The 26,029-nt window shown below is 36.2% G+C and overlaps 2 protein-coding genes across 2 annotated transcripts; one reads left to right on the top strand and one right to left on the bottom strand.

Annotated features, from left to right (window-relative positions):
- Positions 1-6,296: 6,296 nt before the first annotated feature.
- LOC122146939 lies at positions 6,297-14,201 on the top strand. The gene is made up of 2 exons (XM_042767087.1): positions 6,297-6,777; positions 7,779-14,201. The coding sequence occupies exon 2, from the start codon at positions 7,883-7,885 to the stop codon at positions 13,655-13,657; it is 5,775 nt and encodes a 1,924-aa protein (XP_042623021.1). The 5' UTR covers positions 6,297-6,777; positions 7,779-7,882; the 3' UTR covers positions 13,658-14,201.
- Positions 14,202-15,018: 817 nt separating this feature from the next.
- Positions 15,019-18,045, bottom strand: LOC109099103 (bone morphogenetic protein 2-like). The gene is made up of 5 exons (XM_042768232.1): positions 17,594-18,045; positions 17,386-17,513; positions 16,341-16,457; positions 16,060-16,243; positions 15,019-15,462 (listed from the first exon to the last, which is right to left on the bottom strand). The coding sequence occupies exons 1-5, from the start codon at positions 17,991-17,993 to the stop codon at positions 15,053-15,055; spliced, it is 1,239 nt and encodes a 412-aa protein (XP_042624166.1). The 5' UTR covers positions 17,994-18,045; the 3' UTR covers positions 15,019-15,052.
- Between the last annotated feature and the right edge of the window lie 7,984 nt (positions 18,046-26,029).

Below are 26,029 nucleotides of genomic sequence, written 5' to 3'. Positions count from 1 at the left end.
CCAGTCAGTGTTTTGAGCCTTACACGCATTGCAAGCATCTGAGATCTATTGCAGCAATTTGTTTTGAAACGAGAGCTCAGTAACTTGGATACGTGATATCAGAACATTTGTGTTGACTAGACCACTGAATCACCCAGATCTGACCACAACACACCTTTGGGGTCTTTAAGATGTAGAAATTAATACTTTTATTCCACAAGAAGGCATTAAATTGTGACAGTAAATGCATTTATAATGTTACAAAAGATTCCTGCTTCAAAAATGCTGTTCTTTTGAAATTTGTTCATCAAAGAATCTTGAAAATAAAAATGGATCACATTTGCCACAAAGCAGCAAAAACAGTTTTAAACATTGATAATAATCAGAAATGTTTCTTGAACAGCAAATCAGCATATTAGAATGATTTCTGAAGATCATGTGACACTAAAGACTGGAGTAATGATGCTGAAAATTCAGCTTTGATCACAGGAATAAATTACATTTTACAATATATCATAATAGAAAACTTTTTATATTCTAAATTGCAATAATATTTCACAATATATTACTGTGTTTTTAATCAAATAAATGCAGCCTTGATGAGCAGAAGAGACTTCTTTCAAAAACATTTAAAAAAAAAATGTACTGTATTATCCATTTAATTTCTATGTATAGTTCACCCAGAAATAAAAATTCTCATCATTAGCTTCATGTTGTTATCTAGGACTTGTGATATGAGAACATTTGTGCTGTTGCATGCATGCCAAGATCTGACCACAACACGGCTGCTCAAAAATGTCATGCTATAGATCAAAGAGCTATTATCGTGTCGCTCTATCTGAGCCTACAGAATCAGCACAGGTTTGAATAGTTTCTATATGAATATTCTAGAGTAAACGACAGGTTCTTGTTACACAGTCAAAGATTTCAGAGTGTTTTGCTGGAAGGAATGCAGACTCTCTCTACTACAGTAGGTGGTCAGCAGTGTCCGCTTTAGACAAGTGCTAACAGGTCGGCGTAACAAACACGGAGGATTAATGGAGCATTCAGAAACCGAGAAACATGCCACCTCGCCTGAAAGTTTTGGTTTGATTTTGCTTTGATAAATTGCAAACAGAGTTTGGCCATGGCAACTTCGGGTCACGGCCTCAGCCTTGTGTTCGTCCAGCTGTTGCCTTCAAATGGACAGAAGTGTCAGATTCTCTTAGCATATTTTTCGTACAGCAAAATATTACTTTTTCTCTGGCCAAAAATGACTTTAATATCATTATACTAGGTATTACAGTCTGAGTGGCTGATTTGTGGTCTGAATAGTTGAGTAGTCTAGAAATAATGGGCTAATAATCTACAGTAGGTCTTAGCACTGGCATTAGTGATATATTTCAAGGAGGGTTATTGCATAACTGCTATTCTTATCACCTCTGAACACTGAGAGCTTTACAGGCTGATGTTTTTATATATATGCTGTAATATATATATAGCCAGACATTCTGGGAGGTTCATACAAAGTGCCCTGCTATGTTTAATAACATTTAAGTTTTAAATTAGCAACATTAATTGTCAAGTTGTTGCCTTGTCAATGCCTCAAAGTTACATCTCTACTTAAAACTCAAAATAACCTAAACTCTCTGTTTGACTGTAGGGTGTTTTGCCATGTTTAAATTCTTACAGGCTTGTTGATTTAAGAGGATAAAAAAGATTTCTTAAAGTTGCAAATCAAAGAAAATGAAGATTATAAAAGTATGTTTTACGAGAAAATACAATATCATGTTTAATTCAATGTGTTACTTCTTTGTAATTCTTTGAGAAATTTACTACTTAACCATTTCTAAGTGTTTCCCAAACCATTTTTTTTTTCAATATACTGTATTTACATAGATATTTACTGAAAATTTACTGCATGGAAATACAAAATAATAAATATAATCAAAGTTCTGAACTGTATTTTAACACCCCAAATTTTAGTAAATAGGTCAAATAAAATAAAAATAATAAAGCAAGTTCATATTTTTATATTTTTGAAATTGAAGTTTGACCTGCTATGAATGATAGTCAACATTTCCAACCAGTTATTTGACTATTTACATAGAAAATAATAATAATAATAATAATAATAATAATAATAATAAAAATAATAATAATAATAATAATAATAAAGAAATAACATTTATAATAATAACACAAATCAGGTTTTTAAACTCTATTTACACATCCCCAAATTTGGTAGAACGTTGCAAACTTTGTAGAACAGAACAATGAAAAAATGACAAAACAAGCTCTTTTTTTGTTTGTTTGTTTATTTTAAAAAATTATTTTGATCTCCCAGGGATGACAATTAACATTTTCTGAAGGTTATAATTTTTATTTATTTATTTATTTATTTATGCTGAACCTTTCAGAATAGCTTGAACTTGCCACTTCTTGTCTCTCCAAACACACTGGTGAATTTCCATAAATACCCACAGCCTTCTGTTGATCAAGTAGCGCATGCTAAGCTCCCAACCTCTGTGTGCCCACAATACTTATCATAATCTCTTAAACCATAACAACACGAGTGTTAGAAGGCCGTAGTTCTTTGTCTGCTCTATTTATGTCTAAATATTTTCAGTATGAGAAAAGCTGAGGGTGTAAAGGATCTTGTTTTTGCAATAGCAAACACAATTTCTCTTACAGTAAGACATACAGTTTTTATCATACATGTTGATTTTTTTATTGTTTTAGAGTGACACCAAACACAATAAATAAAACCAGGAGAATTGTGTTATTTTAAGTATACTACAGCTGAGGGAAATGTGAGAATGACAAAGCTGTTGTTTTACAGCTTTCTAGTGGACAAATGACAGTCCGGTGAAGTGGCTTAGTGGTAAACCTCATAGCTAAACAGTGTGGGACATGATTTTACATCCCACTGCCATTGCTTAACTTCTTTTGATTTGTATATCTTTAGGTCTGTGGATCTCCTGAAGCAGGAGACTTAATGCTTGCATCAGAGAACTGCCATATGTCTGCGTGATATGTTTTCATCCCAAGGTGATTTGTTGACATCTTGATGTCTCAACTGAAGTCTGCCTCGACTTGAAGATATTTTTCATGACAGCATTGGGGCTTTGAACATGGCCATGTCAAATTAATTGGGTCTGTTGCAATGAGTCAGTGTTGCACTTTACTTTCCTTGTGATCTGTAAATTCTGAGAAATGTTTATCTGCTGGAATATTAACCTTCTGGGGTCTTGGGGCCCTGGAGAAGTTTTGACATACATTTGTGCTTTTGTCAGTATCTTAAAAACATATTAATGACTAAAGTCTGATTACACTGTATTCAGTACAAAATGTGCTACACTTAATATGTAAGCAACACTATGTTTCTTGAGAAATGTGTGGTAAGTGAAAAAATAAGTCACTGAAATAAGGCCATGAAACACATACAGAACATTTGTCCAAAAACTACAGAGACTGTAGTTCAATCATTTAAATAAATAAATAAATAAATAAATAAATAAATAAATAAATAAATAAATAAATAATATTTTGATTCACACCTGAGAGACAAAGGGCCCCTCCCCTAATGAACCATACATTTTTTTTATATTAATATAAAAAAAAAACCCATTAATTTCATAATTCATGTTAATATGGAACTATATATATATTCAAGTAAGATTTGAAAGATTTTGAAAGAAATTAACACTTTTGTACAACAAGGATGCATTCACGTGATCAAAAGTGACACAAATCTTTTGTAATATCATAAATGTTGTTACTATTTCAAGTAAATGCTGTTCTTTTGAACTTATTATTCATCAAAGAGTCCTGAAAAAAGGCAGCATTGTTAAACAAAAACATTAAATGAACTTACCAAGCCCAAACTTTTGGACGGTAATGAATGTTTAAATTTTATTTATAATTCTATCATCATTACCCTCATATTGCTACAGTATGTTATTCTCTTTCATACAATGAAAGTGACCAAAGTGACCAAAACCTGTCAAGCAAAAAAGTACCATAAATGCATCATATAAGGTGACCTGTGCACTACATTTTAAGCCATATGATAGGATTATGTAAGGAACAGAGTAAAATTTTTTAAATCTTGCTAAATGCTGTGGTCTCCATTCACTTCCATTGTATGTAAAAGAGAAGCTTGGACATTCTGGTTTAATATCTTCTTTTCAGTTCCACGGAAAAAAGAAAGTCATCCAAAGACACGCTGGTAAATAAATGTTGTTAGATTTTAAATTTTTAGGTGAACTATTTCTTTAAGCATTACATAACGTGGCAAAGGTTATTGCATTTATATCCATGCTCCCCCTTGAATCCAGCATGGCAGTCAATACACAACAGTAACCTGAGCGTCTCAGCGTGGTCAGCAGGGCATTCTGTGGGCAGCGGGTGCATGTTGAGGCCAGCGCATCAGACATGCTAGTATTTATTGGCAGGCATGAAGCTCAAGCGTTCTCCAGTGCAATAAATGATAGCCGGCCCGGCTGCTTTACTGCTGGCCCATGTGTGGACGTCCATCACCTCAAATAGATCACACTCCTCTCCGCTGCCACCTCGGATGGCCCCTGAGAGCCAAAGGGCCCAGTTCTCCTATTATAGCCTTGCCTGCTTGCTCCGGAATAAGAGGTTGAGTGGACATGAGAGCTTTTGGAAATGGTTAGACGGGGTTGCTAAGGATAGAGACTCGTCTGCCCTCTCCTTGTGACCTTCCTCCCCTCGAGGAGCAGATGGTAAAAGGGAAACGCACTTCAGTTGCATACAGTGGTCTGACTGCTGACACAGAGTCTTACCCATATTTTTTAGGGAGGGTCTTTTCCCATATGACCACATGAATCATGTACAGGAATAACATACAGTTTGTGGACAAAACATAAGTGACTGTATGCATGTGTCTGATCTGATGGAGCATTTGCATTCTTCTTTTCACTCATTTTTGTTGATATATTGATTTTGTTGAGTCTGTCTCCTCATTCTAAACAAAGGTTTCCTTAATTGACTTGAAAACAACAATGCTTATATATCATAGCACACATATTTATTTTTGGTTAGACATACAAAGACATACAAATTAACAAAAAAATCTTGACAGAAAAAAACGGGCTAGTTCACCCAATAATTAATGTTCTGTCGCAATTTACTCTGACTTTTCCTTCCTCCTTCTATGACTTTTCCTTCTGTGGAGCACAAAATTCATAAAGAATATCCTAATTTCAAACACTATTTCATTATTCACTGATAACAAGATTTGGTTGATTTATCTTAATATTAATCTTCGAACCAGATTAATGAATGATTCATTTAGACCTGCTGTGAACTGGATCAGCTGGAAGAATACTACATGATTTTACTCTATATCTACTGATATTTGACTGGATTTGTTTTAATGTGTTTTGTTGTTGTTGTTGTTGTAATGCTGTTTTAAATCCCCATTCACACCAAGAATGATAACTATAATAACAAACATATTAGCACCCACACCAATGCTCAATCATGCTTATATGTTTTAAATATTCAGCGGATTCTGATTGGCTGCCAGTCTTTTTATCATACACCAGCTGGAAAATGTCACACTGAAAGTGACTCCAACAGTATTGTTCCTCTGTGCTGTTAAGGTTATAGTTGTGTTTGTTGTTATGGTTTTAGTTGTGTGGACTTCTCAGAGAATTAGAATGATTATTACAACTTTATAGATATAGTTAGATATAAATAGTCTTTTACTGTCAAAACTTAAGAGATATTGCTTTGAAAAGTATCAGTATTCTTGGAATTCTGGCCAGAATGGTGGAGAAGCAGGTGTTGCTTTGACATGTGACAGATAAGCTGAGATATGAAAGGTGTGCCAGAAAGAAAGGCAGGCTATTACTGTATGAAATACAAATAGAGCCACTTAAATAACTCTCTATCATACTGTGTAGGTGTGAAGAACATAGCCAAATAAACAAAAATACATAATGAAGCATTAAGACAGAGAGGCCATGTTAGGATAAAAATGCTTTTTTAAAAAACAAAAAACAAAAAAACCTTCAGGTTTGAATCTAGGCATGCTTTCTCTAACCAGGAACTTCCAATTTCTAATTTGTCAATTAAGACAACTGTTAAAAAGCCTAAGCATGCATGTTTTCCTCTTTCAGTTTGCGCGGCTGGAAGCAGAAGTACTAGAAAGACACAAGCAGGATCTGCTTAACAACTGTGGGCAGTCTGTCCTGGTAATCAGACTCCATCAGCGCTCATTCTACACTTTGAGTTTGGTGACACGGCTGTGGGGTGATGCAAGGTGCTATATTTGCCTCCCCTGTTTGTGAGACAAATTACTCCCATTACGTCCCAGCCACCATACAACAACAACATCTCATGTGTCCAGCGCTGCCGTGCTAATGTGAAACGTTGTAGTCTCTGTAAGATTGGAGAGGTAGAGACAGCTACGGCATTCAAGTTGCTGCTACCAAAATAGCAGATGACCATTTCCATTTCATCTGTCGCACACTCGACACCAAAGAGTCACTCAGATATTTGCACTCGCTGATTCCTTCCTGTGTTACAGCTCTGGCCTTGCCGGCAACTATTTTGGTGTGGTGTGTTTGGTTCCTTCTCCTTCAGTCTTTTCAAGTGCTTACTTGAACATGGATTTCTACCATGAGCTTCAGTTTGTGTTTAACAAAGAGCATGTTGTTGTATGGAGTAACAGAAAATCTGACTTCTGTGAAATCTACCTGTAAGGATTCATCAGCGTCATAAGTTTTTTTCAATTTTTGACTAATGGATTTGTTCAAGGATGAAATACAGAACCTCAAAAAAAAGGTAAGGAATACACTTTGACAGACTGTTAATCAGTTACTGTCAAATAAATGTCATTCAACACATGTGCTAACTTTCCTGACAAAAGCTCTGTTTGAAATTTTCTTAGTGTAAATTATATTTTCCTTTTAATAATAACAAGTTAAGATCTGTTGAGTGCCACTGCTCTTTTTTACATTTTCATAATTTTGTGATGAACAGCCTGTTATTTTGAACTTTCCTTGAGGTTAGTCAGGGCTTTATCACTGAAGATCTTCGTTTCACTTAAATGAAACAACAGATGTGGGGAAATTACCCCGACTGCAAGTTGATACGGAATTATGGGTGGTGGAAAAATGTTGCGCTGTCCAATGTTGTGTCGTCTTGTCCATTTAGTGCATGCCTTTAAACACTCACAACATCTTGAGATTTGTCCTTGGTTAGCATTTGAACTCTCTGAGATACACAAAAATGTCTAAAAATGCCATATTGTAGTCTGAAACCTGCACTTTTAAGGCACATTCCCATCCATGAGAGATATAAGCTGTAATGAGTGCTGGTTAATGGATTCAGGTCAGAGGATAAATATGGGTTAATGAGTTATTCCCAGATCAACCACACAGTGCAACAGCTGCAGTGAAACAACTGAATGATGACTAATTTGTGTTCTCTGTAGTGCAAATATTGCTGACAAAAATGTTGTATAGCTTCTTTGAAGAGGACACACTTAAAACATCTGAATAGCTTGAAAATCCATTTGTTTTACCAAATGATTTAGGGTTATGCAGGTGGCCTGTGTATGTGAAAGGGCAGAGAGACATCTGACTTCTTCTAAAAATAGTTGGTGTTTGGCATGGAGTAGCTTTCTTTACTGTACGTAGTCACAGGCTGGATAACCAGCCACCTGTGAGGTCAAAGCAATAAACCTGTTTTATGTTTTACATATTATAAAAGTTTTATATTATAAAAGTTAATTTTTTGTCTGTCATTGGGTAGCACTGATACATTTTCTGTCTATTTTGCAGGGAAATCACAATGTAATCTCCAATATGTGGTGTTGACAATGCAAGAAGTGTCAAACCAGGCCAGTTCTGTGTCAGACTGAAGGAACTGGGAATACGCATTCATCATGAGCAACCAAGAGAAGCGCCACAGGACAAGCATGCAGCACCTCCGCTATCTCGATAGCTTTATGGATGAAATAGACCGTGAGGTCATGAGCCTGACGGATCGAGCTTTCAAGAGTCTGTGCATTGGAGATGAAGCAGTCTACAATGACTCAGAGTTTTCCCTCTCTCCAGTCAGCTGCCACAAGCCAGTGGTGGAGGACATCTCAAAAAAGACTCAGGAGAGCTCATTGTCTGCAGCCAAAAAACTTAATTCTTACCCCCTTAATGGAGGGAAGGATCCGTTGAGCAGATCAAATAAATCATCCAAAGACTTGTCGCTTTTTACATTGTTTGCAGCCAAAAAAAATGGTGAGAGCACCAAGATGACAAATGGTGATTCATGGGACAAGTCTGCTCTACTCAGCATCCAAAGAGAGCTCTCAGAGTTTTCTTCAGATTATCACAGTTTAACAGTGGAACATCTTTCCCAAGGTAAGAATCATCTCAAGTCAGATGACAAAAGGTCTGCCAAGAAAACAAGCAAGGATGCATTGATTCCCTCTGGAAAATCCTCTAAAAGTAAACAAAACAAAAACAACAAACTGAGAAAACTGAACTGCATTAACTTTTTCCTCCACAGCGAACTCAGCCCATTTTTGTCTTGGAGGGAATTTAATAAATTCTCTATCGGGCAGCAGCACATTTCAGAGACTATGTTAAGCAATAGACCACCAGAGTGGTATGATTCACCTCTTTACAAAGAATTAACTGCAGCACATGGACACTATAAATTAAGTGTTCCCCCATCAGTGGAAAAAGAAGCTGAAAAGTGTCCTAAACAAGGTGAGACACAGCCGCTTAAACCACAATTTGAACAAAATGCAGCACCCCTCAAACTAGAGAAAGAGTCCAAGCAAATCCAGCACAATATTCCTACAAAGGCTCCTCCACCAACTGCTGAACAAAGATGTAATTCAGAAAGGCCGGAAGCTTGCGTTCCCTGGCGAAAAAGCCGCAGTAGAGCAAAAAGTGTTGCACCTGTGGGGCATTCTGTTAATTCACCGGCCTGTGAAAGGACAAATGCTGGAGATGGGAGTACACAGGCATTTAAAAAAGAAGAGGACCAAACCTCAGCTAGTTCAACTCCTTTCAGTATTTCACAGCTGTTGACACCAGTGATACCCTCCAGACATGGGACAGGAACCTCAGAGATACTGCAAACTGTGCTCTCACCCACTGCTCTGGACGTCCCACCATTTCCTGAGAGAGAACTGCATCCCTCGCCTGAGATTAAGAGAGAGGGGTACAAATCCATAGCATCAAGCTTGTTGTTCAATCTCAAGGACAACAGAAAACGGGTTAAGACCATGTACAGTCCACCTAAGTTTAAAGGTTTGGATGGGACAAATCAAAGTAAAGAGTCTCCCCAGCCTGAAGCGTCAAAAGATCTGCTCGAGATACCAGAGATTTCAGGAGCTAAAACAATTTTACCTGCTCGTCACAAAGCCATCATCTCCCCAATGAGTCCCTTGTTGGAAACTGGAGACACTCAAACTGGTTCTCCTGCAAATGGTGGAATGCCAGATGACTATTTGGCACTGAGTCTGCTTCAATCTGGAAAATCAAAATCAAACAAGAACCCTGCAACTAACAAGGCAACATACCCATCATTACAACTTTACCGAAAAGCTAGTCCCGAAGAGATTAGAGCAAATGCCCATACTGTGATTGACACCAGCTCTCAGGTTTTCACAGAAAAATCCAACAAAGATCATGACACAAAGCATAACTATCCAAGTAAATTGTTTAAAGGTGTAGAGTATGATCCGTTAGAGTCAATGCTAAATGCCAAAAAGCCCACTTTAGGTTTAAATATTGAAAGGACTCTTGAAAACAAATCTGGAAAAAGCCCAAGTGTAAGTTTAACAAAACCAGAAGAACAAGCCATTAGTGATGGTACAAATCTAATTAAGGATAGGCTGAAAACTAGAGGAACAGTCAGTGCACAGAAAAGCCCTGTTAAAGAAAAACAACCCATCATAACGGAAGCAGGAGCAAAGCTTGTCTTTTCTGCAAGACAGAACAACTACATTAAAAGTCAGAGATTTGTAAGTACAGATGATGCTAATGATCATGATGATGATAGTTCTAATGTAGAAAAAAGGCTGATGCCTATAAAGGATAAAAATGATAATGACAAGTGTTCCAGGCATTCCAAAAATACAAAAACAAAAGAGATAAGGCAAGAGAAGCATAATGCAGGAATCCATAAAAATAAAGGACTAGTTCAAACAATAGTGGATGGGCCACTACTGAAAGAAAATGTTCATGTTAAAGGACAGGCTAACACGGTTAAAAAACAGAGCAGTATTACATCAAAGAATGATTTGGAAACTCAAAGAGAGCAAAAAGTAAAAGACCAAACTTTCTCAATGAAAGGAAACAATTCTGCAAAGAAAGCACTATTGGCATCCATGGACATGGTGCCAAATAAGACAACTGCACCCTTAAAGATAGAGAATGTTGTCTTAGATAAGTACGACTTGGCCAAAGTGGCTTTAGAAGAAGTAATTGCTGAACGAGAGCAAAGAAAGTTGAAAAACAAGACAGGTGGTTTACACATTGATAGAAAAAGGGCTGGTTGTGAAAAATCTCAAGATGGTCTTGAGTTACCCACCAGTGGAGAGGATCAACTACCTAGCACGTTTATGCCGAATGAAAGGGAGACAAATACAAAAGATGGCAGAGGTCAGAATACTCTATCTGCACTTAAAACAAATTGGCAGACTATGCAGATCAAGTCAGAAGACATGGACAAACATGGTGAAAGTCATGTGCCTGAGGTAAAATTAGCCAGGCCCTGCAAGCAGGAAGCATCTAACGGGCAGTGCCAGCACTCAGAACCTATAAAATATAATGAGAGAGACAGATTTTTCCTAGACCATCAAGAAAGCAACACAAATAATATCAGCAAGGGTGATGAAATGTGCCAAGAGTTAATGAATCAAAATATAAATCATGCAAAAAAATGCACAAAAATGGGTAATAATTTGGAAAATAGAGATATTCACAGTGTGAGACAGTATGAGGAAGAGTTGGATGTTGACCATAAGGGTAGTTCCTTTAAACCTGAGAGACCCCCAAGAAGAGGGAGAACTAATTCTCAGAGTGTTGACGGTGAAAAGACAAGAGAAAGTGACACTACAGTCAAAACTGAGAAAATGGAGAGTAGGGAAGTTAGCAAAGTTCAGTCAAGTCAATCAAAAAATCGAGGCCCAGTGAGAGGAAATGTATCAGCTCTGAAAGAGAAATATGACAAGGAAAGTAAGGTTAACCGCAGGGATGTTCAGAAAGGTCTGCCTGTTGAAGGTGCATGTTCTGAAAAGTCTATGGAAGAGGGACCCAATGAAAAGGCTCCTAAAGACAAAATGAAACATAAATTTATTCCCCCAAAACTCACAGTCAGTGATACTGAAAGTGGGACCTCTTCAATTATCTACACAGGGATGGATTCAGGGAGTGAAAGAATGTCTAACATCTCTTCAAAAGAATCGGAAAGAGGTGAGGAACCTTCTAGTTCACAGAAGAAACACAGTGTCACCCAAGACTTCCAAAAGGCTATACATGATCTCTCAAACAACAGAAATGAAGAAATGCAAGACAGGGTAAAAACGAATGAGAAGGAAGTGGATGTGGTAAGTCTGAAGTCTGAGTTGGGAGACAAGCAGAACAAATCCAAAGGTCCTAAAGTCTACATGAAAGACTTTTTTAGTGGACTTCTTGGACTTTCAAGCTCAGAAAGGGTCATAACTGTAGATGAACATGAGGCAGAACTATCAGAAACATTGTCCTCAGAGTCTTTCAAACCTGATAAAGTCAGAAAGGACAGTATCACAGTATATGATATGCTTGGACAGTCTGTGTCTGCATTAAATGGGAAACGGACACATCACAGCAGTCGCTCATCAAATTCAAGTGAACTCTCTCTATTACATGAACCTGAACAGGGGGTACAATCAGAAGAGTTGTTAAGGAAAGCAGAAGTCTGCAACATGACAGAAAAAGTAGATGAAAAGTTGAAGGAGATTTTCCAGAAACCATCAATAGACTCCTGCTCTTTAAGCAACCATGAAAGTGAGTCAGACGTCTCTGACAGGGTAGTTTCTCCACCAAGTGATGTGGACAAAAGGGAATTGGTGCACAGCTTGATTGAGTCAGCTAGAAACTTAACACAAATGTCACACGGTCATACTTCCTCCAAGGATCAACAAGAAAACTGCATGAACGGATCAGAGAAAGAAGAGCAAGATCTGGACCTCCTCAAGGATCATTCTCGAGTTAAGATGCCTGCAATATCAGTCCAGAGCCCCCAACCAAAACAACCAGCAATGCAGTACTTGTCCATTCCGGCAACTCACCTGGTCACAGTCAAGGACGGAAAGCTGTCAGCTGGAAGTGCATCTGTGTCTGAGGAGGAGGAGCTATGCTCTGCTGTAAGCACTTTATCTGAGGGAATGGACAGCTATGAAACAAGCGGAGGGGATACGATGGAGGAGAACATCTCTAGTACTGCCCCAACAGAGGATGCGGAGGGATCCAAGGCAACCTCCGAGAGATCTGCTTCAGCCTGCAGTGGAAACGACAGTCAGGGTCAGAACAAGCCGCCTGTTGTACCTCCAAAAACCGAAAAGGCTCTACGCCGGGCCATGAAGCTCACAACACGGAGGATACAAAAAGCTGAAGCTAAAAGCAAATCTGAGCGTAAAGGTAGGAGCGGTGACAAAAGTGTCAGTCACAAGGCTGAGAGGAGGCACCACAGCACTGACAAAGTACACGAAAGATCAGAACACAGGTCTCTTAGCAGTGACAGTATCAGCAGTAAAAAAAGTGAACACTTTGATGACACATCTGAGCCCGAAACTCTAAGAAGCGAGAAGCATGCTAGATGCCATAATGGTCACAAGAGCCAAAGCATAGAAGAGAATGATCCTAGTAAAAAAAAAACTCATGCAACCAAAGGCAAAGACAGACAAACCAGTCAAACTGGTGACCCAAAGAGCCATCGCATTGAGAAACAACTAGAAGGCAAATCAAACCATGGGGATCATTTGGAGAATGGCAATATAAGTAATGACCGACAGGGCCGAAGCAATGAGAAACTCTTGCCCAAGAAACTGGAACATAGGACTCAAAGTCTGGATAGATTTTTAAGGGATAAACACAAAAACATGTTGAGTAGCACTGGGAAAACTGGTGGTAATTCTGAGTTTTCAACAGAAGGATCACAGTACTCTACTCCAAAGGCCTTACCTTTGCGCCACAACAGCATTGAACATATTTATCCACCAGCCAATAATCTAGTAACACAGTCCTTTCCAATCACCCAGAGGAAGCTTTTACAGGACCCTGACTCTGGACAATACTTTCTGGTGGATATGCCAGTACAGGTCAAAACGAAAACTTTCTTTGACCCGGAAACAAAAAGTTATGTGCAACTGCCAGTGCAGTCTCCCGAGGCTGTTGTGCGACAAGCTCCACCACTGGAGGTTATGAACACACCACCACTTGTGTTGTATCACGGCTTTGTTCCAGTGCCTGTACCATCACAGAAATCTGTTGTCAGGACTGCAGGATCTATGATTCCTCCTGATGACCTGGAAGACTTTCAGCCTAGCAGGAAACAGATGCAGGAGGACTTTTATAAAACGCATAAAGAAGAGGTCAGTCCTTATGCTGAGCCTGTATATACATCACAGGAACATACACCTGAGGAGGAAATTGATAGTGTAAGATGACAACATTGCATAGTCCAGAGATTGAATGTGACTGAAATCAGGGATTTGTGTTGTTTGTAGATTAAAAGGGTTTTCACTGTTTCCAACTTGCAGTCTGGTGTGACATGAGAAACTTTCTAGTATGTATGCTGTTCTTTGTTTATAGTGCACAAGACGTGGATTGTAAATCTTTATTTCTTATTAAAGTAAGGCAATATCCTAGTGCTCTTACTGTTAAACTTAAAAGCACTTGTCTGTTTGTAACAGGAAGTTGAGATTTGTCAAACTGAAAGTAGTTTTGCTTTCATAAAAATCAGAAAGAGATTATTTTGATACATCTTTTATTTGAGTTTTGGAAATATTTAGTCTGCAGTATTTTTCACAGCAGAAAAAGTATGGTAAAAATGAAGAGATCTTCATACTGTAGGTGTTTTATATGCTTAAAATGGTATATTTGACAAATGCTGATTGCATCACTTTTCTGGGTGCATTTTGGAATGAATTAGTAAATTTAAATGGTTTGTTGTTCAGAAAAGAATCATTCCAATAAAAGCATCATCAATGAGCAAGTTTTTCATTATTTCATTTTAATGATATTACTACCTTTTATCCGAAGAAAAATCATATTTTGCTTAGTCTCAGGTACCCAGACGTTTTGACTTGCTGCATCAAGTGTAGTCCTCAATGCATATTATTCTGCCAGATTTAGATAGGAAGAGATCGATCACATTTTCTGTTGATGGCTGGGATTATCTGAACTGGATTAGACCACAACAATAAACAGACATTGAAAAAATACAGTTTTGCTTATGGATATCTACTTAACACATCTTGCCTCAGCAAAACACTTCAGTATCTTTCAAACATTTGATGACATTAACCTGGAGAACATGGAAAATCAGTTCTTCCTAACTTTCGCTCGTTGTTTTAACCTAATACTTTGGTGATTTCAGTCAGCTTTAGCCATCTTTGTCTGTAAGATGCACGAGACATCACCATTCTGTCTCCACCAAGTGGTGAATAGGAGTTCTGGAAGTGTCTTCTGACCTGCTATAGCAGTTGTAAAGTTGGGTTGCGACTAGGTCAGGATGACTTACATTTATAAAACAGGTAGTGTGGCAGCATTAACTTTAAACCTAAAACCAATGTCACATTGGCATGGTAAAAAAAAAAAAAATAGTTTAATAGACTTGTAGCTGAATTCTAGTTCAAGTATGACATTTCCAACCCTAAAAAGGCATTTTTCACTTGCAGTAATCATAGAGGTAGATCTGTTTTATCCTTATAAAAGACATAATCATACAGTATTTGCTTGCATGAAACATCTTTAATTTGATTTAGACATACAAATATTCAAATATCAACATATTAATTTTCTGTGGCACATGTGATGCATTGAAATAAATAAACCTTATTTTAATGGCAGCCACAACTGCCTGCAACCATGTCATCATATTGTTTTAGAACAACATTTTCTTCATCGTCGAAGTACAGGAGGCTGATGGGGTGAAGCACGTCAGGTACGCAGCACGGTTTCCCCACCTCCTGCGATAGTTTCAGTGCATTCATGATGGATCTCACAGTAGCGTGATTCGTAGCCCGTAGACCTTCTCCCAGCGGAAACGGACAGGAGCCCATGCAACTGTACGCATTATAACCTCTGGGAGATATTATCCACCCCGACCAGCCGATTCTAGTGAAGTCTACGTACAGGTTTGTTCTCTGGCATGCAGAAGTTAATGCACGCACACTCCTGCGGTTACGCATTGACTTCACTAAACTCGCTATAGGCTTGAGGAGTTTAAGGGATGTGCTGAAATTTTGTCCTAAGAAAGAGTCAACAATGACATCGGACACAAAATTAACTTTCAAACACAACATTTGATGCTTTTTCTTAAATAAACAGTAATGCATTTTCTAAACTGTGTTCAGTATGCATAGTTATTAAAATACGAGTCTTTCTTCAACTTTGGGTACTTTTATGTCCCTGGGGTCGATTTTTATTAAAACTGATTTCACCAGTTTTTTTCTTTTTGTTATATGAAGGTCACATTATAAATGCCCTGGTAACCCTTTAACTTGTCTTATTGTTTTTTTCTACTTTTAAAATACCTTTTATGGTATTGTTTTACTTTTGTTCCACAAAATTAAAATCTGAAAAATTCCATTTTCTATTTAACATGTAATGGAAATGCAATTGTAAAGTAACACTGAAAACGTTTGCGTTTTCCAGTAAAAAAAAAAATAAAAATGACAGACTTCACATGTGATGCATGTATGTCTATGAAAAAGTGTGAAGAGCAAGTTTTAACAGAGTTTATTTTCTGAAAGGCCACAGGGTCAAAAGTGCCCATAGTCTAGAAAACCCCCATATATTACACTTGTGCCTGTAGAATTTCAGTACGTTTTTATGGCTTAATTACCTGTGTAGAAAGGTGGGTGTTGGTAGTGCTTTTGTCCGTCATCTGAATATATAACCAAATATGCATTTGTTTCATCTGTATGCCCCTCCATCTGAATGCTGGACTCAAACCAGTTACCTGAAGGCATAGCAGTCACGACCAGGATACCATTATTTGTACCGCTGTTAAGAATCCATTTAGTCACCTGTCAATAATTGAGGAGTTATTGGGACAGCCGCACAAACAAACCGATTGCATATTATATTCTTTATTATATTCTTCTACAGTGAAATTGTATTTACCATTTGTGTGATGTTGAGGACCTCCCATCCTTTGGTGTAGACTGGTAATAACCTTGAGCTTATCAAATTTCCTCGCCAAGGTTTAGGTCTGCTGTCCAACACTTCATAGAGGTCAACCTACAGCAACAAATTGTGTAATATTAATTACATTCGTGCAAATTGGTAATTCCTTATTGTTTTGACACCTGTGCTTTCAATAAGGGTTTCAAATTATTCAGTTGCCACAGATATTATATTTCAAGTTATTTAAGGTGCATATTTTTCCAAGAAGAAGTTTGAGGAAGTAACCATAGCAAGTCACTCCAGCACTTTCTTAGGGTCATCGTCAGACAGAAAAATGACAAAACATTGTCAATATAAATTCTGTTTTAGATTTACATACTACATATATGAAAAAAAGAAAAGAAAAAAAGGTTAAAAAGTCTGTAAAACAATATGGGTTGCTTGAGACAAACATCAACAGATTGAGCCTTGTTTATTTAATTGCACTTTATGTAGCCTATTTGCGTCTGTAGATTTCAATTACATATATTTAAAGGCTGAGTGTTTTCTCCACTTCAGCAGTGCTTACACTTACAACTTTACAGATAGTTTTTTTTTTTCATATCTGTATTCTGAAGGTTTTTACAGAGTGGTTTGCTCCTATTGCCTGATTTTATACCACATTTTATTCCTAAAAATGTATTCCTTTTTTTTTCTGTCTGTTTACAGTATTTTCATAAAAGCGATAAAAAAAGACAATACAAAATAAATAAATTAAAACTTTTAACTTTAATATGTAAAAAAAAAAAAAAAAAAAAAAATGAATCAGTCTTGAGCCTAGATTCAGATTTCTGTTCTGGAAATATATGCAAATTAGTGCACATTTAATTAGATGATGTCTTATTTGCATGTTTAAACAATAATAAAGAAAACATGTAATATAATAAAATGTTTGCAACTTTAATGTAGAATAATCAATCAACCGGGGAAACACGGTGATATCTAGGCACTATTATTTATCTATTTATGTATTTATTTACTTAAAAAAAAAAAATACACTTACTTTGTAATAATGACGTTGTCCGATAAAAGACTGTTTATGACGAAACCATCGAAATTCTGCTTTGATCACGTGCTCGTCCTGTCTGAATGATGTCAGATTGAAGAAGTGAAATGAGCCGCTGGACTGTCCTAGATCAGAAAACAACATCATTCGCATTACATCTGAACGTCCAGTGTAACACCAGTCATTGTCATTTCAGTTTACCCACCTTCGAAACTTCGAACAATGTTTCCTTCCAGCACTTTGGTGTTTTTCAGCGTTCCGTTCGAGTCTGCAACAGCATCGTACAACTCCATCATGAACTGAGGCGCCTTCCTGTGCGCCTGAACGCTGCGAGTCAGATCTCCTGTCTGGAATATTTCATTCCAGTTGCGCATCTTAAGTGCATTTGCTATCTTTTGCACATCTGCTGAGGCTGAAATGTCATCGGATGACACAAGCAACGAGCAAGAAAAAATCCCACAGAAATAAATGCTCAGTAACTTCATTTCTAATTGTGCAGATCCTAATTTGACCGCTGTGAGAATCAGTGTGGAATATTCCCTGTGGTATGAATTTGCACCTGCTGCTGAGATTGACTGCTGTGACAGTGCATTCAAACCAACCATAAATTTACATCAGGGTTTACACAAGGGTTTGTCTGCTCATCCTGCACAGATAAGAGTGAACAGACAGCCTTTCAAACCAAACATCAAGAATAAAGTTAAATCAACTGCTCATATCAATTAATCACACACAAACAAGGCCGATTTCTGAATATAATTTCTTCTTCTTCTCTCACAGCCTAACCTTTCCTTAACAAAACGTGCATTCATTTTTGTAAACAAAGCACTCATTTTACAAATTAAGATTATAAGAAAATTTAGATTATAAGTATTATATGCAATTTTTGCTAATGCCATCTTCACTTTAGACATTTTGGAAGTCCATGAAATTAATTAAAATGATTATTATTATTTTTTTTTTTTTTTTGTGTGTGTGTGTGTGTGTGTGTACAAATGTGTGTCTTGCAGTGTTGTTTTAGTATTATTGAGATAATATTATAGTTTTTATTAATGTTTAGAATTAGTGTTTATCTTTATATTTTTCATTATTATTTTAATTTCAGCTAAATCTTTAATAAAAATGTTTTTGCCACTTTTAAAACACACACACACACACACACATATAAATATATATATATATATATTTTTTTTATTATTGTTTTAGCTATTTTAGCGCATCAAGTTAAACAAAATGAAAATTAAAGGTTTTGCCTTGGCAACTAGCTGAAACAAGTTTATGTTATTTTATTATTTTTACATTTTTTTCAGTTAATGTTTATTGTATTTAAAGCAAGAGAAATACTTTTTTCCCCCCTTTTAAAAATGGGTTTAGTTTACTGAATATATAAAGAAGTCTCTTATGTCCACTAAGGCTGCATTTATTTGATCAAAAATATAGTAAAAAAAAGTCATTTGAAACTCTGAAATTAAATTAAATAACTGATATTAATGTCTGCTGAAAGAAAGTGCTAAAAAGTTATTTTAAATTGTAATAAAATTTCACAATATTTCACTTTTTATTGTATATTGATCAAATAAATGCAGCCTTTATGAGCAGAAGAGACTAGATTTTAGATTTTCATTAGGGATATTGAATATTCTACAGCTTAATCCAGGATTTATTTTGTTGAAATGAGAAGGTGTGCTGGACCTGGTTCAGAGGTCATTAGACAATGACGTCGATGAAGAGACAAATGTTAGAAATTGCTGCATGTCTGTGTTGGTTTTAGCAGGTTGTTGTCTGTTATCTCTGCACAGCCAGGTCCTCTCATAGTGACAGAAGTAAACGCAGTGACATGACTATGACGCAAATGGAAATGAAGATTTACTCACTGTTAACCCGAGCATGTTTGCCCTTCATGCAGGTCTTCATATGGAGTAATAATAATTTACATATAGCCTTTGACATGTAGGGCACTTTACACACCATTGGTGTTTAAAATAAAAACATTTCAACTTCGACACTAAATTATCAGAGATTCAATAATAAAAAGTATTTCTCAAATCAGGCAAAATTAAAGTCAGCCCTCATCCTGAAGGTCCTCTTTCCATGTGTCACCTGCTCAGAGTTAAACAACAGATTTTGGTGAGTATTAATTGTATTAATTGTAGCCTATACTTATATTAGTGCAATGATCCTGATAGTCCCACAATTAAAGAAATTTAAATTTGGGATTTTTCTCTCATTTGAATGTCCTGTTAGTTAGCAACACCACAAAACAAAATGCTTGCCAGATTTATACATAATCTCAAAATTTTCTGACTGTGTATCTTGGTTATTTATTTATTTATAATTTTTTTTTTTTTTAACGTGTTTTGCAGTACAAGTATCTAGATACATTTACTTGAGACGCACAATAACTTAAGATTTTAAGTCTTACTTTCTGATTTTTTTTCTTCAAAATTGATTTGTTTTAAAACAAGAAAAAATACCTTCCAATAAACTTAATTAAAATAAAAGAGTTTTATTCTGCTTACCCCATTGTTAGATATTTGTTATTGTTTCAAATAAAAAATGTAATAATTGTTTTATTTATTTATTTTAGAAGACTTTAGAGGTGACTCTCATGTCATTTTGTCATTAAATGTAAATTGTAATCATTAACTTTATTTTTATTTAATAATGTTTAGATATTTTAATGATTTTTTTTTCTCTCAATGTGGTGACAATTAATAGATGAAGCTAAAAATCATTTTGAACCTATCCTAGGGTATAAATGAATTAATTTATTGAATGAAAGCTACATATTTATTTTGTCTGACACAGTATTTTTGTATCTGAAGTACTGAGTGATAATACTTTACATACAGTTGTATTTTAGTTTTGTAGGATGTTTTGTCCTAGTACTCAAGAATCATTGAGGGAATAACTCATATAAATGGCATATTGCATGCTTGAGATAAACATGTGAGATAAACAGGATCAACCTGACACTGTTCTTTCATGTTTGCTAATTGTGCAGTATTGTTGATATTGGTAGATCTATGTTGTCTAAACCACTAGAAAGGGGGAGTTTTTCTCCACTAGATGGTGCCAATGACTAAGGAAACATTTCATCCCATCTGCAAGCGCTTGCTACTTGGCTGATGTTTTAAAGCAGAGAAGTGGAGTAGTCTGGACATTTTTTTGCAGAAATGTATTACTTAATACTCAATACTTCATACATAAATATCTGATCTGCCTCACAATTCAGTAGTTATTAAGGACAGGTATTTTTGAATCTATGCGTCTTCATGAGGTTTTTTTCTTAATTGCACAAACTAAAAGCACCATGCACATTTTGACAATAGTCTTTAGGAGATATGCATAAAGATGAATGAGCTGTTCCATGCCTTTGAGGATTTGAGGAAAGGTTTTTCTGCCTGAAAGTATGAGGTGAAATTCTTGGCCTGGTTGAGTCCGAACCTACAGGCTCTGTTGGCACTTCTGTAAACTGTATTCCTAATAATGGCCTCCCCCTTTTGTTCAACATCCCTTTGGGTCCAAAAGAGAACAGATGGAAGAAATTAAACAAGCACCAAGCCGTTGCTGCTGTTCTATTAGATATCTGAAGAGAAAATACAATTATGGCTAAAGTGGAAACATACCGCTGGGGGATTATGGGAGGCTTGGTGTTTTATGTTTTCAGAATGATTGAATTTTGGTTGACCTGGGGGTGAAGTGTTTAGGGGCTGTTTGGGTTAAAGATGAGGATGGTGAATGGGAAGTTTACAGGAGCTGCTGTTTCATTTCTCATACCTTTGCCACTTAATTCTCATTTCCTCCTTTGAGAATCTTATGCTTAACAATTAGTCAGTTTGTTTAGAGGTGTGTCTCAGGGTTATTTTCTTGGGGGGGATACAGGTTTAAATAAAAAGTTCAGCCAAAATGAAAATTTGGTGAAATTTGACTCCCTCTCGGGCCATCCAAGATGTAGAGGAATTTGTTTGTTCATTGTAACGGATTTTGAAAAATTTAGCATTTAATCACTTGCTCACCAGTGGATCCTCTGCAGTGAATGGGTGCCGTCAGAATGAGAGTCCAAACAGCTGTTAAAAACATCACAATAATCCACAGTCAACCCATCGGTTATCATCTTGAGAAGCCAAAAGCTGCGTGTATTTAGACAAGTTTAAAATATAGCTTGAGACTGCCCAAATAATCATAAAATAACTCCAGAAAATTGCAGCATTTTTATTTTATTAGCTGAAAAGAAAGGTGTGCTGAATGCACGCAGAGGCTTCAGTCTTTTGCATGAAAGCAGAGGCTGACAACGAGTGGAAACGGGCAGAAATATTTGCGGGCTATCACGGGGAGTTTGCGAGTTATGAGGAGTTTAATACACGAATATGTATCATAGCCTACACAGTAAGCTATGTTTTAATGTTCTAAAAAAAAAGAAACATTCCATAACGTGCGTTCATTGCAAGGACGGGGCACATATAAACGTTTAAAATGCATATTAGGCTATAGCCTACAGTTGAAAGCTACCCCTTTTGACTCGCTGTTAATGTTGAATGTTTAAATTACTTACTATAGCAACAGTCAACTGTATTATCCAGTGATGCAAACTATTTGCCTTTTTTTTTTTTTTTTTTTTTTTCAAATTCGGCTGATTTGAATTGAAAGTTGGGCTGTCATATACGTGATTCATGTAATTCATAATTATTGTGATGACAAATTTTTCTGTCTTGTGTTTTCAACAAAAGGAATAGGCTACAACTAAAATTGAATGGCTGCATATTTTACAATCACAATATTATTTGCAGTTCAGATTGATCACTTTCACAAATTTTTATTTATTTATTTGGTTCCTTTACCATTACCATAATGGTCTGGCCTTAATATTTTCCTCAAAATAATTGCCCCCCTAATGTTCTAGATATGGCCTTGCTTTGTATAAATATAAAAGTTAGTTAAAAAAATCACCAGTAACAATGGTACATAGAAAGAAAACAAAAAGGTTTTTTTTTTTTATTATTATTATTATTCAATAAAGAAAAAAAAGTTTAATTTGTTGTGAAAGTGCATGATATTCTAGGCTGACCATGCAAGTTTTTTTTTTTCTTCAGTGTACATACGTATAACAGCCTATAGCAATATCTACAGAATAAATATCTAGACTTTTTCCCCCCTTGCAATAACCCCCCCCACCCCACCAACCCGACAGAAGAAAAAAAAAGCCCACCCAGGATATCTGCCAGCCCACCCTTCTATAGCTGTCAAGAACCGGCCCTGCTTTAAACCATCGCTTCTGTCCATAATCCAAAATAATGCTTCCTCCAGTTTAAACGTCCATCTCCTGTTGTCCTCTCACATCAAAGTCCTCACACATATTTGTTTAGAGCTGTTTTGAACTGTAAACGTTGCTTGATCTGTGCAGATTTCTCTTCTAATTCAGATGAGAAGACTTTTTCACTGGAGGAATCATTATTATGGATAGAGGACTCACATTTTACCAACAATTTCAAATTAAAATGTCTTAATAATGGATTTGTTTCTTACAAACACACAGCTTTTGTCTTCTCCAGATGTTAACTGCTGGACTGGAGTGCTGTGGATTACTTGTAGATTATTGTGATGTTTTTATCAGCTGTTTGGACTCTCGTTCTGACGGCACCCATTCACTACAGAGCATCCATTGCTGAGACACTGATGCAGTGCAACATTCCTCCAAATCTGATGAAGAAACAAACTCATCTACATCCTGGACACCCTGAGGGTGAGGACATTTTCACCAAATGTTGATTTTTGGGTGAACTATTCCTTTCACGTCTCTTTGAGTTCCAACAACTCTTGACAGAAAAGAGTAAATGATATAAAACGATAAACTCATGTAGCAGGGTTGATGAAATGAGTCTAGGAGTCATTTTTTCCAGATTTTACAATGCAAAGCAGACACGTCTCACGTTTAGACGACGCCTGAATTATAAAACGATGAATGCATTAAATCAGCTCTTTACAGTAAGATGATATGTACTATTAATAATGGCTGTAGAAATTCTTCTCTAAATCATAGTTAGAGTTGGAGGAATTGCATTCACCTGCCAAATGCATGTTTGAAATATATAACATATTAGATGTGTGTTAAGACCAAACCAGAGTTGCAGTCATCATTTTACAGATTACAACCACATATTTAGAGCTTTGTGTTTTTCTTGGATGTTTTATTGGCTCAGAAACGGCATATATAAAATGATTTAATGATACTGTATACCTCTCATTAATGACTTGATCAGTCTACAATTCAGGGTAAGTAGAGTTTCCAGGGCTAGAGTTCCCTTCTGTACTGCTGTTCAACTCTAACGATTTACTGGTGAAAAATACCTGTAGAGATTAGTCAACTAGTAAAGGTTTTTGAGTATCAAACCAGTGTTTTCTGTCCATTTTTTTTTTTTTTTTTTTACTGATACTACGATAAAATGGCAAGAAAACACATCTTCCTGAAACCTTCACTGACTGAACTCACTGAATCAGTCAAAATAGTTACCGAATCAACATCTAAATTGCTTACTGTATTGTAATTATCTTTCTTTTCAGTGATGTCAGTCACAAGCAAGTGAAACATAATTTCTGTCTGGTTGTTCTAATAGACTCATACGATCATATGGATCTTATGAATTTCATAAAAGTGTGTATATTGTGTTTTTTTTTTTAAATCCATCTTAGTAACTGAATTGAATAATCTGTTTAGTGAAGTAATCAAAACTAGTTGTATTTATTTTTTCTAAATATGTTTAGGCTGAATTGTCTTGGTGTACATTGTACTCTCTCTCTCTCTCTCTCTCGTGTATGACTGGATTTTTCACATCTGTTCAGACAGAGGCCGAACGTAGCCGAGCTTTCAGCACCTGATGAGCGCGGCTCACACTGACAGAGGAAAAGCCCCCCGTTAACCAAACCCACACCTGATACTTCCTCTCTACCCTGGCTGCCTCCAAACACACATATACACATGTGTGATGCAGCATGTGTTGACTGATAGATGTGGCACACTGTAATCAAACAGTAGCAGCCGATGCTGACAGACAGTCACTGGGACTCTGCCATTGCAAACACGGTGGGTGGTAAGATACTTTTAGCACTCAGACGTGTAAGCAGTGATGATGAGACTCTGGATTGGATCATCCCGGGATATCCAAGCCATTCCTTAGAGCTAAGATAGAAGGTATATTAATGGAATTACAGTAAATTTTCGATACATTAATGCTAGTTACACTTTAAGAAAAAAATAGCAAAAAAGCTGTGATTGGGGCCCATAGCCTTTCTCAAAAATACACATTTGTACCTGCATATTAGTACTGTAAAGGTAATAGTGTAAATATTAGTACCTTTTGAAAGGGAACTGCCCAAGTGACAGCAGCCTTTATATCTTTTTTTTTTTGAGAATTAATTTTTCTTATTAATAAATAAAAAAATACAATTGATATATAACAATTTGGTTTAGGATTTGCAATTTTCAGTATTTATTTCTAGTACATTTCTACAAATAATTACAAAGAAATGGCAAGTTACACAATTAATTAAACATGAATTTTGAAATAGACTAAAATAGTATTTTCTTGTAACATTTAAATAAATCTCTTTTTTAAAAAAAAAAATATATATAGTATTTATAATTTTTACATTTATTTATTCAATTTCCCTCCAAATTAATATATCTTTTCTCCCAAACATTTCTCTAAATGTACAGGTATGCATCTTTTATATATTTATGTTTTTTTTTTCATCCGGGTTCTGGAATAAAATAAAGTTCTGACGTTTGGAGAATAATGTAACAGGCCTTTTTATGAGCATAAAATCATAACATTTTTAACAAATTAGAGTTAAGTATTATGCAAAAAAAAAAAAGAAAAAGAAAAAGAAAAGGACAAAATTATGTGAATAAGGCTGTAGCATTATGAGGTTAAAACTGCTAAATTATGTAAATACATTACAAATATAACTTAAATTATGAGAATAATGTCCTCTTTGATGTTTTTTTCATTACAACCCTAATTTCATAATCCTATGACTTTATTCTCGTAATTCTGAATCTGTTTTCAAAACATTACTACTTTAGACGTGTAATATTATGACTCCATTCTCGTAAAAGCCCTATTATTAAATTATTGTCAAACCATTACGTTATTATTCTTGAAATCGTCATACACGTCTGCTATTTGCTGTCGCTCCTAAACTTTTCCAGACAGATGATATTTTGTAAGGAATCGTTTTCATGTTTAGTTTTTCATTACACACACACACACACACACACACACACACACACACACCTACACACAGACACGAACACACGTACTCACTGACACACACACACACACACACACACAAACACACACACACACACACACACACATGCACAAACACACACAGGGCACACACACTCCCATAGACACACACACACACATTGACTCTTGCATAACCTGCTGCCCTGGACAAGAATGTTGATGTTTTAGACAAAAGATCTGGTTAATTAGGCAGCAAACCCATCAATTACAATAAATTGGATACGGCATGGCAGGTTGAGTTCTGTCTGAAAGTGGTTTTTCAATTTGTCTTTGTTTCTAAAGACAGGAGACAGATGAAAACTTATTTTCAAATATTGATTTCAAAGCTGCGC

The sequence above is a fragment of the Cyprinus carpio genome, chromosome A12 (assembly GCF_018340385.1).
Source record: "Cyprinus carpio isolate SPL01 chromosome A12, ASM1834038v1, whole genome shotgun sequence".
NCBI classification, from domain to species: domain Eukaryota; kingdom Metazoa; phylum Chordata; class Actinopteri; order Cypriniformes; family Cyprinidae; genus Cyprinus; species Cyprinus carpio.
This window is presented reverse-complemented; position numbering and strand designations above follow the sequence as displayed.